The 12,995-nt window shown below is 39.2% G+C and overlaps 1 protein-coding gene across 9 annotated transcripts in view; it reads left to right on the top strand.

Annotated features, from left to right (window-relative positions):
- The window catches only part of LOC116996181 (mitogen-activated protein kinase 10), a 144,830-nt gene that overhangs the window by 108,291 nt on the left and 23,544 nt on the right, over positions 1 to 12,995 (top strand). For 8 of the 9 annotated variants that reach the window (XM_033059366.2, XM_033059363.2, XM_033059368.2 and 5 more), the window contains one exon: positions 12,751 to 12,933. In XM_033059366.2, coding sequence (XP_032915257.1) covers positions 12,751 to 12,933 — 183 coding nt within the window. Of the gene's footprint in view, positions 1 to 1,194; positions 1,267 to 12,750; positions 12,934 to 12,995 lie in introns of all 9 variants that reach the window. The other variant, XM_033059365.2, reaches the window with a different exon arrangement.

Raw genomic sequence — 12,995 nt, 5'->3', positions numbered from 1 at the left:
ATTTATTTATTGTGTAGTGTTGAAGCTTTTCATATGCTAAATAAAGCAACAAGGGAACTTTAAACCCAGGCATGCTAAGATTTCCACAGATAGGACATTTGCCTTCAAAGTCAAATGCACTCTAAGCTGTTGCTAAATATGAAATTGTAAGAGTAGATTTAACCAAGCAGCATGATGCTTTCATATTTTTTCCCCAGTTTCTGGCCCTGAGGCACCAGTCTGCCCCTGTGCTTGCTTTCATGCCCTATGACTTACCATAGAGCAAGGACAGCAGAGGTAATGTGGTTACATGGAATCAGTATGGGGGAAAATGCCACCTTAATCCTGTGCTGGATATAAGGAGTCTGATTTTCATCTTGTGCTCCTGTGTAAATTGTGGTGAGCTTTGCTTGACCCAGCTGAACTGCTCTTCCCTGTAGGAGGTAAACAGACCCCCAGTTTTCTCTGAATTTCGGTGCAGAAGGTAAAGTTTAGCACTTCTGTGTCTCAACTGGCCTGTTTAGAAATCACCATCTCCTATCATGGCAAATGGAAATCTTATGAGATTCTCAAGATCACTATGATGGACTGCTGGCTTCACTGAGATTTGCTGGAAGTGAGCCAACAGGCTTTAATGCAAGCATTATTGGAGTTGAATGATCTCAAAAATTCTATTCATAATCCTGAATCAGCTGTGGATATGTCTTCACAAGGACCCAAGTTCCTTTTGTGGCTTCTGGCAGTTCAGCTTGTGAAAATATGCATGGATCTCTGGTAGCTGGAATGATAAAGGAATAGCAATTTGCATATCCTTATTGAATACAGAGACGAGCATTCATTTGCAAGACAAAGCATCATAAACCTAGGTAATGAATACAAATGGAAACTTGAAAAAGACAAAATTAATTGGTAAATTTTAATTACAAAGTTGTATTATGACACAGTAGCCAGCTGCGGGTCTCAGTTGGGTTTCTGTATTTAATGGCATTGTCTTTCATCCACACTGGGGTAGGGGAAACTGCTGGAGTCGATTTTTCTCAGACCTGCTCTGTTGTCATGAAATGTGTGTGCTCAGGCAGAAAAGCAGCAGCCGAGAGCAAGAGGCAGGTCTGTGTCTGCAGGCGCTGTGCTATAGCATGATTGGATAAGTCTTCTCATTTATTTGTTGTTCTGTTCCTGTTTTCTTGTTTACCTTCATTTCATTTTTGTTTTCAGTTGACATGTGGTCAGTAGGGTGCATCATGGGAGAAATGATTAAAGGTGCTGTGTTGTTTCCTGGCACTGATCGTATCCTTCCTAGCAGCCATGCTGGCCCCAGGGGTGCTTCCAACCTTTCCCTCCCAGCCCCTTCCCCCTAGACTAGTGCTGGCATACCTCTGTTCTGTACCTGAAGAGCTGGGTTAAGTCCCACTGCAAAATCCCTGCAAACCAAAATGTCAACAACAAACCATTACTGCCTCTCAGCAAAAGCCTTAGGTGAAAACCACAGTAAGTACAGCGTGAGGAGATGGAAAACAGCATCCCACATGGTTCATCAGAATCACCTTGTGCAGCCAGTGACCACAGTTTTGTTGTTATGAATGTCTCTTCATTAATTTGGTGGTGTGTGTTTGGGAGGGTTGTGTTTCACAAATGAGGGTTTGTTTTTTTTTAAAGATGGTAGAAGGGTACGCACAAGTCGCTGCTACCTCAGGGTGAGATGTAAGAAGTTCTGCATTTCATATGCATTTCTGCATCTCTAACTCACACATGAATCACAGAAATGCTTATTTGTTACAGACTCATAGAATTGCTTATTTGCTTTGTTTGATTGCTCTTCAATTGGCATTAAAGTACAAAATAGGAAATGGTTTCAGTTTGGGCACAACTTCTTCCCAAGACTAAAATTGTCACTTGGTACTAGTTTAATCACTCAGAAGTCTGGATGTTTCTTGGGAAACTGTTGTAATGGACTTGGGTCTGCCATCTTTTATTTGAGTACATGGAGCTATTATGTGAAAGCAGGATATATTCTTGACATCAACAACAGGTTATTTACAAATGCATTAAATCAGTGGACAGGCAGACTAGGAATATATTTGTTTTCCTTAGAGATCATTCTACTCTCAGAGCTGAGGCAGCTATATTTTTTATTTTGTATCATGCTTTATTAAAGCACTTTAGTATTTATAAGATTGTGGAACACTTTCTTGTGTATAAAAATAACTGAGATCAGTACATGCTTGATCTAACTCCAGTCTTTTACTGTCCATAGGATCATGAATATGAGAAATTGACATGGCCTGTGTACAATTTTTCCTTCTGTTTTAAATTCTGTACTTGGATGATAGAGAAGTTTCCAGGCAATATCAATTTTTATGTAACTTTCTCTGAGTAGGTGTGCATGTGGACTTGTGTGTGTTTATGCACATACTTACCAGCTCACTTCAGCACTTTTGACCTCATTTACCTTTTAAAGGGTTCAATATTTTTTGATCAAAATATGGAAAAAGTATCATCTGAAGAGCATTAAAGAAATGAAAGTAGGTAATTATATCATTAATATTTTCACAGCCTTGCCTAATAAGATTCCAATCTGGTTTTTGTCCAAAATTCTGGGTGAGCATACCCATACTGAAATGGGCAATACACTTTCCTTGTGTCTTTGTATGATCTGGAGCACATCTCCTCTGCCTTTGTGAAAGTCAACATTTCCCTTCTGTGTGTTAATGGTAATCATTAGATTTCTCCAGATTTGCTGTGCCTCTGTTTCCTGTCAATGTGGAGTCAGACTTTTGAGTGTAGGGGTGAACATCCCTCAGTGTTGTAGTCAGAACTGGTTTTATGTTCTTAGACCTACATTTTATAAGCTAACGTTTAAAGATATCTCCAAATAAATCTGAAAAGAATTGAATATGTCTTGAACAACACTTCAAAAACTGGTTTCTTTGATTCAGCTGCACGCTTGTTAAAAAGAACTTGTGCAAAGCCTCTATAATTAAACCATTGTGTGCCATCTACTATTGCAATAACTCCACAGAAATTGTCATTACCAGCTGCTGATTTCTTTGGGATTGGCCTGTAATTGAGTTCACTTTCTTCATTTTTATTTGTGCTACGTTGCTAAACTTGCTCTGTGTTTTCTGTACCTCCATGCTTTTCTTCTGCTGCTCCATGGGTGCCTGATCTGTGCTCAGAGGACGATGCCATTGCTTTCTTTCAGGCTGCTCCTCAGAACCACATCCATCCCCCACACCCCTTCCCTGCTGCTGAGCAGCCACGAGCAGGGGTTCAGCAGTTCTGGCTCCCCTGCCCATCTGTGCAGCTGAAAAACCAGTGGGGAAGCTGCGAGCTCCAGCCCAGCCTGCTGAGATTCGTGACCTCGTGGCATCCTCTGCCTTAAACCTGCACAGAAAATGCTTAGCATTGCTGTAATAAAGATTATTCCTTCAGACGAGTGATGGAGTTGGGCAGCTGGATAATTCCATCAGCAGGGACTATAAGCCCTCAGAGCTCGAGGGCAGCATACTTAAGGATGTGTTTAAGTGCAGGAGCAAGAGTAATTAAACATCCGTTTCTTTAAAAAAGTTTCCTCTCTGACATAAAGTGGGTTAAGCCTGGCAGTGTACCAGAATCTGCTATCAGCAATTTTTTCTTAACAGGCAGTGCTTCATTTCACATCCACACTGTGATTTGAAGAGTATTTAATACTAATTTGTGTCAATTTTTATGCATAAATAACCATGAAAAGCAGTTTTGAAGCTAAAAGATTGAATATTCATGAGAAATGCACTGTCAGTCATATATTTGACGGCAAAATCTAGAATTTGCCATTTTCCAGTGGTTAGGGAGTGTAGGTCATTTGATGCTGTTACTGTTTACACAACTAAATAGTCCATTCAGCTAGCTTTAAAAATTTCAGTAGCAAAATTCAGAGGCAGAAAAGCAGAAAATGCCTCTGAGTGAGTGCAAAATGGAGTGCTTAGCTAGGCTGCTGCTTTGTCCCACTCCTGCAATCCATCTGAATTCACTGAAATCACTGGGGTGAAGCTGAGAACAGAACCCACCTCTATTCTCTTTCAAACTCCCAGTTGTGAAGAGTGATTTGCAGTGTCCAAAATCCTCATGGTCTTCTCTTATCCTTGAAATTTAACTATATTTCTCCACAATTTTTGGTGTATGCATGTGATGCATTGAATTGTGTGCTAAACATTTTTCTTTTTTTCCTTTTTATTTATTTTTTTAATTTCATATGAAAACTTCATTTCAATGTTGGCAGCAGTGGTTCTGCTGTCAAAATGCAATTAGCATGAAGCTTGCACTGATTGTGCCTGGAGCAAGGACGTGGTGTATTGTGTTGCCTCAGGAGCAATGGGACAAGCTGGCTGTACCTGTGAGCCTGACTCTTGTTCCACGTGCTCTCCTCCAGATTTTATGACACTGTTAACCTTTTCTCACTGCTGCATAAATGATCTGGAGGAGTGAAGAAGGTGCCTCACTCCTCTGGTGAGCTGTGAAAATGTGGTTACACTTTTTTTCTTTTTTTTTTAGCCGCTGCAGGCATTTTGGGGAGACAAGGATGAATGTGCCTTTAAATCCTGTACTTGGGCAAGCTCAGGGAGACAAGTGTATATTCAGTACTAGTCAGTAGAGAGATGTGATGTCAGCTGCTCTCAGTGTCTGTCTGCACAAGCTTATGCAGCCCTATTCTGCCTTATTCTGCAACTGCAGTCATGCCATGCATGTGGTAGGGATTGGAGGGTAAGGGGATTGCTGGCTCCTGTTCTGCTCCCTTGTCCCTGAGGGCAGTTTCTCATGGGATCCTATTGCCTGACTCCTGGAACAGCTGGACCTTTGCTTCCCAAAAATTCAGGGTCCTGACTTTACTCTTCTCCTGACCCAGATCCCTCAGGGCTGCAAACTCCAGCAGTGCATGATCGCTGCAGCCTTCAGTGGACTTCAGTGGTGTCTTGTGCTGGGTTAACAGCTGGGCTCAGTGATCCCAAAGGTCTTTTCCAACCTAAGCTGTTCTATGATTATATGAAATTTCTCCCCAAAGTTGTTAGGCATCAGTCTTATCAGAGCTCTTGGAATCTTCAGCCGGTGCCAGGTGCAGCAGCAGATGTGTTTGTAGAGGAGGTTTTCCACCCATCAACAGATTTGATGGGCTTATACTTCAGCTGAGCTGCTGGAAAAAGTGCTGGGCAGAGCTTTAAAACCATATTGTGGGATTCAGGAGATAAACATGGCCTTTTTGAGCTCAGGAAGGACAACTGAATTTCAGAAGATAACCACGATCATTAAAGATTCTGACAGAGTTAAAACACTCCTTCAGCCTTGAGCTGAGACTCAGTGCTCGGAAATTGAAGAACATGACCAGTGTGAGATGAAGAAAATAGACAGAAATACATGTAGCCATCAATACCTTTGAAGGCCTCTTTTTTTAAATCCACACTTCTGGCCATTTCATTTCAATGAAAACAAAACTATATTTTTCAGGATGCGTGTTCTGAAACAATAGTTTCACATTTTGATAGATTATTTTGAGACATAGATTTAATTTACTTACAAACTTCTCATCAAATTGATCTGAAATGCTGGTCAAATGCAGAACAGAAAAATTAGGTAGTTTCTAAAAATACTTTTCAATATACATATTTTGCCTAATAACAAAAGTTCCACAAACAAGTGCTGTTGTATTGAGTCAGAATTATCTACAAAGTCCAGAAATATCTGTACATAAGTCGTTATAGCACTGACCATAAGCTTTTGTTAAAAGATGGCTTTGTACTTTCTAGGATTAGTGGTAAAATTTTTGCATCAGAGAAAGCATCAGAGAAGAGCTCAATAACTGCCCTAAGGCTTTCTCTGCTTTGTTCAGATGATGCAGGGACTGTTCTGATAACATAAGAGAACAGGTTATTGGAAACTGTTCCAGCAAACCTTCTAAGAACTGATTTTTTGTACCTTTTCTTGTCAGGAAATCTGAACTGATGGAAAAATACACAGAGGATGCAGAAATTTTGTACAGAGGTCTACTGTGGTCTTACCTGTTAAAACAAGTACAGATTAAATGGTTACAACAGCAAGCAAAACAGCATTTTGTGATTTTCAGGGTATTATTGCAGATAGAAATCATAAAGTCCTTAGGAAAAGCAGCTTTGTGTATTTGCACAATAAATTAATTCTGCTTTAAATCCGAGATGAGAATTATACTCTGTTTGAAAAGTAATTTTTGGTGTGTTTTTTTCTGTGAGCATCAATGCTGAATGAGCAGTGACTCCATGGAAACTGTGGTGTCTGTGGATGAACCACCAAAAAAATGAGTGCCCAGGCTGCAAAAAAACACTCCCAGCACTATTAAATGGATGAAAGGTTACCCAGTGCCTACTTAATTATTTTCAGTACAGCAATGTAACTCTTTTAGAAACATTTGTACTGAACACAAATTGTTTGAACTTTGACAGTGTGCTAACAGCTTATAATTTTATCTTGGAAAACCTGCCATCTGCATGTAAATACAAGGAAAATGGGAACACTTGCTCCAATCCAATAATACAACTCAGTTCATACATTTTGACAACTGCTCTATTGCATATTTATTATGTTTTCTCATGAAGATTTTTCATTTCTCTCTTTATTCAGCCTTTTCTCTTTGCTGACTTTCCGTCCTTTGAGTGATGTGTATAGCTTCCACATCTTGGAAGTCAGAGGAAATGTAGAGAAAGAACTAATGCAAAAGATTTGTGAAATATTAGTGAGCTGAGGGTTGCTGGAGGTGGCTCAGCTGATACAGATGCATGAATATATAGAATGGTGTATGTTGTTGAATATTCTTGAACTTCAAGGCCAAAATTTGTCTTTCCTTAAACACTGGGAAGCTGAGTAACTGTTAACATTGTAAAAACTCACTCGTAAATGGCAAAAGGAGCTTTTGAATAATTGCACAGATGAAAACACAGAATGGTTCTGGTTTCTCCTGATTCAGGAAGAGGAGCAACCCTACAGTTTCCAGGAACTTGGTTTCTGTTTTGGGCTTGAAGGGTCTGTATTGATTTCTTATCCAAGTTGTTGCAGGTACACCTGAGATACAGAAGCAAACAGCCCACACCAACCTCACTGACAATAAAACCAGAAATATTTTTAGGATTATGCTGTATCACTGAGATCCTACTTCCTATGCAGACTCCTAGGTGTCTTTCATAAACACTTGTAACATGTTTGTGGTGTAACACCTGTGGATGTCCCATCCCTGGAAGTGTCCAAGGCCAGGTTGGATGGGGCCTTGACCAACCTGGTCCAGTGAAAGCTGTCCCTACCCATGGCTGGGGACTTGGAATGATCTTTAAGATGCCTTCCAACCCAAACCATTCTATGATTTTATGATTTGCTTGTTTCTGTGTAAGCACAGATGCTCAACATCTGAATGAAATACCAGCTAAAAATAGCATTTGAAAATTTTAGTTAAGGAGTCATAGATGGGCATCCAAAATGTTAATGACATCTGCACAATGGACACTGATATCTCCTAACTCCTGAATGATCAATGGTAATCTTCTCAAATAATTTATTTGTGCTACATGTTAGTTTTTGTTATCACCACATTCTGTTATTCCATATAAATAGCAAATATTATCTGAACATTGCACAGTATTTCATTTTACACGTGCCACATTCTTCTCAAAGTGTTCACCTTGGAACAGAAAATACTTTATAGTTACTGTCTTGTCAGATGGTAGCATTTTCAATTCCTTCTGTGTGGGTTTTTTTTGTAAACTGTGTTGGCATCTACATGTAAATTGTGGGACTGTGGAAAAATATGAATGTGACACTGATGTCTCCCACAGTGAAGCTGGTTAGTGTCTTTTTAGCAGATTTATTTTTGGAAGAAAGGTTCAATTAAAATTTTTTTTTGAAAAAGGTTGGTTGCCACAATTTGGTGTTGAGGAGGGAACTGCAGATCTGTTCATAGTAATTACTCTAAATTTGACAAGTTACAAGCATTAAAAAATTGCCTGAAGTAGAGCACTTAGTTTTTGTTGGTGGAATGCGCAGATTTAAGGAGAAAACAATTAGCAAGGTGCTTCCCTCAAGATTTTGGGATTGAAGAGAGATGATCTTCCCCATCTGTGTGTTACAAACAAAACATCCTGTGTCTGTTTTGTTTTCATTGCACCTGCCTTAAGCGAGATTTGACATGTCCTAATTTTAATTATCTCCAGAAGCAGCACATTTATCCAGAAAGAGCAAATGTTGCTCCTGCAGAGCAAAGCTGGTGCAGAGGTGATGTTTGGTAGGTGGAGAAAGTGCAGTCCAGTGTGCTGGGCAGGGAAGCATGATTCCCACCAGCAGCACCCCTGTCCAGCACAATTCCAACAGCTCTCTTATAAACAGCTGTTCTGGCAGAATTACCCACATCACAGTCCATAGAGGCTGCTTGAGGAGGATTTTGGAAAAAGGCTTCTCTTTCAGGTGAACAAACATGAGAGATTAAGTTATTTGTATTGCAGTACCGCTGAAACATCCTAAGGTGAACACTGACTCCTCCTGCAAAACCTTGCTGTTGAACTCAACAAAATACAATTCTTCACTCAAAAAAGAGTGTGATTTACACAGACATGTCATGAGAAAGAAAAAGAAAAATTGTTGTGATTTTTGAGGTTAGATAGGAAGGCAATAATTTATCTATTTTTTTTTTAATTACAAGCTACTACTTTGTACACTGTAGAAATGCTTTTAATATTTTATGTTTGAGACAGAGAAGTAGTGTAAATTTTCTCTTATGGCCAAACTATATTTCCTTATAGTTGTTTGGAAATTTGCAGGAATTTATCTGAGGTTTACAGGCCAACTGAATGAACAAAACACTGGTTCTTAATCCACACTTTGGAACTATATTGCATCAATGCACACAGAAAAAAAATAGTGATATACTTTCAGCCTGTGCTTCTAAATAGATTATGTTACTGTGGAATCTATTTTTTCAAAAGAAACACTTTATTGTTAATTCATAATATTATTTTCCCATTAGAATTTTTATGCCTTTGCTTTAGAAAGATACGTCACTTAATCTGCAGTTCAGCTTTGTGTTATTTTCCAAATAAATAAGCAAGCATTTAGAAAGCAAAGGAGAGCAATGCTTAAGAGAGTATAAAGCTGCAAAGAAAAAAGGTGATGGGTAAGCTTGAGGCAACCTGAGGCCTCAGTGATAAATCTTCTTTCAGAAGATACACATTTTAGATCTATTTTCTTAAATCTTTGCTGCAACTCTATATGGCCATCCTGATGTTACTAAATGCCATATTGTCAGTGCCAGAGGCAAGCTAATAAATCCAGGTTAGATCTCTTCTTCAGTCTTAAATCATACAGATGCTGTTGTGAGTAGTTGACACATTTTCCTTGATTCTGCTCAGGGCATGGACAGCTGAACTGATTCAAATAGCTTTTAAATAAACATTTCATCATTTTCTAGAGCTTTGGGTTGGAATTCTCTCCAAGTCTCAGTCTGTCTAACATTTGCTTAATTTCAAGGGGAAAAACAGGGTCCTTTCTTTTTCTTTAAGGGATTTTTTCCTTTTTTTATTTCCTGGAAAACTTCTGTCAGAGTTATGTGATCACTAACTTTTAGTACCATTTTTTCAATAACATCAATAGTTGCAATCTCTAATTGATTAATGTAAACTACTGTAGATTTTGACTCACATTAGGACTGTCCTGTAGTAACATTTGTTTCCTGCAGAATTGCTGAAGCTAATGCTGACTGGCAGCTAGAGAAAGCTGTTTCTTTGCTTTGATTGAAAAATCCTACCTTTATTTTTTCCAAGACTTTTTTTTTTTAATCTCGTACCATGATAAGTACAACTTCTCATCACCAGGTGCATCACAGATGCATCACACATGGTAACTGCATAAAACATTACAGTGAAATGGAGCTGACCCAGCATTCTGCAAGAACTTTATTACATTCTTGCACATTTTCATGTATTGGACCTCAGACTATAATCCAGTGATTTTAAGGTCTAGGTAAGGGGAGAAACATTACTAGAGAGAACATGTGTGTGTCCATCTGACTAAAACATTATCTAACTGCTTTCACTTAGCAAAGTTTTGTTACTGCTGTTATCAGGACAAAAACAGTCCTGAGTGCTCCATCACGTCAGTTTATGTGTGTGTCTGTGTGTGTGTACATGTAAATGTAAAGAGCAAAGGAGTTTATTATATTTAAGGGTTTGGGCAGGGTATGAACAACGTAAGTCAGAAAAAATACAGTAAAGAAGCACAATTACCCATTTAGATCATTGATTGCTCAAAACCAGTCCCTGAGGTTGCTGTGACATAAAGCCTGGCCCTTTGGCTCTTGGGAAGAGCAAGGCTGCAAAAGGTCCAGTGCTATCCTGCAAACCAGGTCCAGTCAAGGAGCAGAACGTGGTGGCTCTGCCAGTCCTGCTGCCTTTGGCTCTTGTTTTGGCTCTGATGACTCCATCTCAAAATGTCCTAGTGGTGGGTGCTAGTCTGCTTGTGTGCTGTTCCTTAGTGACAGCCTTTCCGTCAGCTCAGAGGAAATGTGTGCAGTGGGAGCTGACCTATTGTCTGTGGATTTTCCTTCTCCCTTCTCCATCCCCACTGACAGTGGTTCCCATCACGTTGACCCCATTCTGGGAATTTCTTGTACCCCTTTTCCATTATTGCTCATTTAGGGCATCTTACTACATCTTCCCTCTCAATGTGTCCAAGTCCCACTTAATTCTGTAATCCCAAAGACCATTTTTTATTTGACCTTCACTAAATCCCTGGGAGATAATGGTTCACCTGCTCTGTACAGGGGTGACCTCCTTTGATGCAAGTCCTGTGTTTGGCCCTCCCTGTTTATCAATCAATACCCTCAGCATGCACAGGTAATGCTTCCAGTGATGACTTTAAAGCTTGGCTCTCACACCCATTTAGCTTCTCTTGGCACAACTAACAGCACCTTCATTTCTGTACTCCCTGTTCTTCCCTGCAAAGCATTTACACACTCTTAAGTATTCTGCAGTTCCTCAGAGAGACCTGCTTCTGAAGCAGTCCAGCCAGCAATCACTGAGGTGTCTTGATTTGACCATGAGTTTAAAATGTCAAACCACTTTATTTACTCATGAAATATTTATGAAATATTCAGGCTACTCTTTGAGCAGCTATAGTCTTAGATAACTTTAGTGTTTTGCAGCTGTTCAGTTTTCTGTTGAGAAAAGATATTTTTCATGGACAACACAAGATAAGCTACATACAACCTATAGGGGGTGTGTGGGAGGGGCTTTTCTACATAAATCTTCGCTTTAATTTAAAAATTCAGAGGTATTCAGAAAAATATTTCAAGCAGCCTTTTTCAGCTAAAAAGAAAACCATTCAAAACACTGTTTTGGAATTCTTAGAGCGTATGTTTAAATTATTTTCATCCCCTTAGACACTTTTGATTGGTAAACGTGCAATTTTTAAATGAATTTTTTGTTTTTTTAAAAAATTTTGTTCAAATGAGATAGTTCAAGCTAATCAAAATTTAGTCTGTCTTTACATTCCAAGGTATGTGAAAAGACTGTTTCCATTTCTCTGAAATAAAATACTTTTTAAATCTGAAATTGCTACTGCAACCAAGAACTGTTTTTTGCTTGACTATTTTTTCTGTTATCTGTCTTAATATTTGGAAAACTCCTCCACAGTTATGACACTATGACAATAACAACTTAAAAGAATACTTTTTAAAAAAGAAATCTCTGTGCTGAAATGCTTTGAATGTTTGTCTTTTGAAAACCTTTTCTTGCCTCTGTGTTCTTAACAAAACTCCATCATATTTCTTAGTATCAATGTATCCATGGCTGCATGTAATCCTCTTTTTTTTTCCCCATTGAGTCATCAGGTTCTTAGCTCTGTGAATTAGTGTGATGTAGAGATGCTGCTGATAATTTGCTTTTTAGTTGGAGCAATAAGTCTTGTTCTGAACGTGGCTGAAAGTGCTACATAACACCTATCAGGTGCCTAAGTGTTAGCAAACTATAGAAAACTAAAATATCAACACCTCAAAGAATAAAAAAGCTCAGTACAAAATGCCTGTAATACACTTTCTTTTTAAGCATTAAAGCCTGTTTCTCATTAGTCAGTATCAGTTTAGCAATGTAGCTGCCACTTCTTCAGTTAAAGAGAAACAAACGTCTGTCTGCACCTGTGCATCGTTTGTCTATAGAAAATGAGTCCCAGTGCATTCTTATAAAATCAAACAAATTGTTTTTAGGGCATGCTGGTTGTCTGGTATTGGAAAACTTAGCATCAATTTAGTTATTGAGAGAGTAAAGTGCAAAGCAGATGAGTGGAAGAAGATTTTTGTCCTGTGCAGAACTTCTTTAAGCCAGCTGAGTCTCCCTCTCCACAGACAGAATAGAGGCAGGTGCACATTTTGCTCTTCCAAGCTGATGTAGTGACAATTGTCTGCCTGTAAAAAAAGGGAGTGCAAGTCACTGGATTTCAAGTTTTTTTGTTTTAAAAGTGCTAACAGGCATTGACCCAAAGAGAAGAATCTGTGTGTGGTTCTGTGGTGGTCGTGGTTTTAGAACTGCACAATGTCCTCAAGTTGTGTGAGAGAGTTTTTCCCTTTGCAGGCTGTAGGACCTGGAGGAACAGTGAGAAGAGAAGGAAAGATAGTGACTGTAAAGATGTTATGGAGGGAGTTAAATGCCTCTCAGGATTCTCAGAGAACACAAGCAGAAATGTCAGGAGGCTACACAGGGGTTTGCCTTTTGTTTTCCCTTAACTACTGGTGTTCAGATATTGATCAGTGGAATAAAGTTATTGAGCAGCTGGGAACACCCTGTCCAGAATTCATGAAGAAGCTGCAGCCCACAGTACGGAACTACGTTGAGAACAGACCCAAGTACGCTGGCCTCACTTTCCCCAAACTTTTCCCAGACTCTCTCTTCCCAGCGGACTCAGAACACAACAAACTCAAAGGTATGTCTGATAAAGGGACCTGGTTCATGCCATGCAGCAACAGCTGCAGGGGAATGAAGGTT

The sequence above is a fragment of the Catharus ustulatus genome, chromosome 5 (assembly GCF_009819885.2).
Source record: "Catharus ustulatus isolate bCatUst1 chromosome 5, bCatUst1.pri.v2, whole genome shotgun sequence".
In the NCBI taxonomy this organism is placed as follows: domain Eukaryota; kingdom Metazoa; phylum Chordata; class Aves; order Passeriformes; family Turdidae; genus Catharus; species Catharus ustulatus.
Note: the sequence above shows the minus strand (reverse complement) of the source record. Positions and strands in the feature narration are given on the sequence as shown.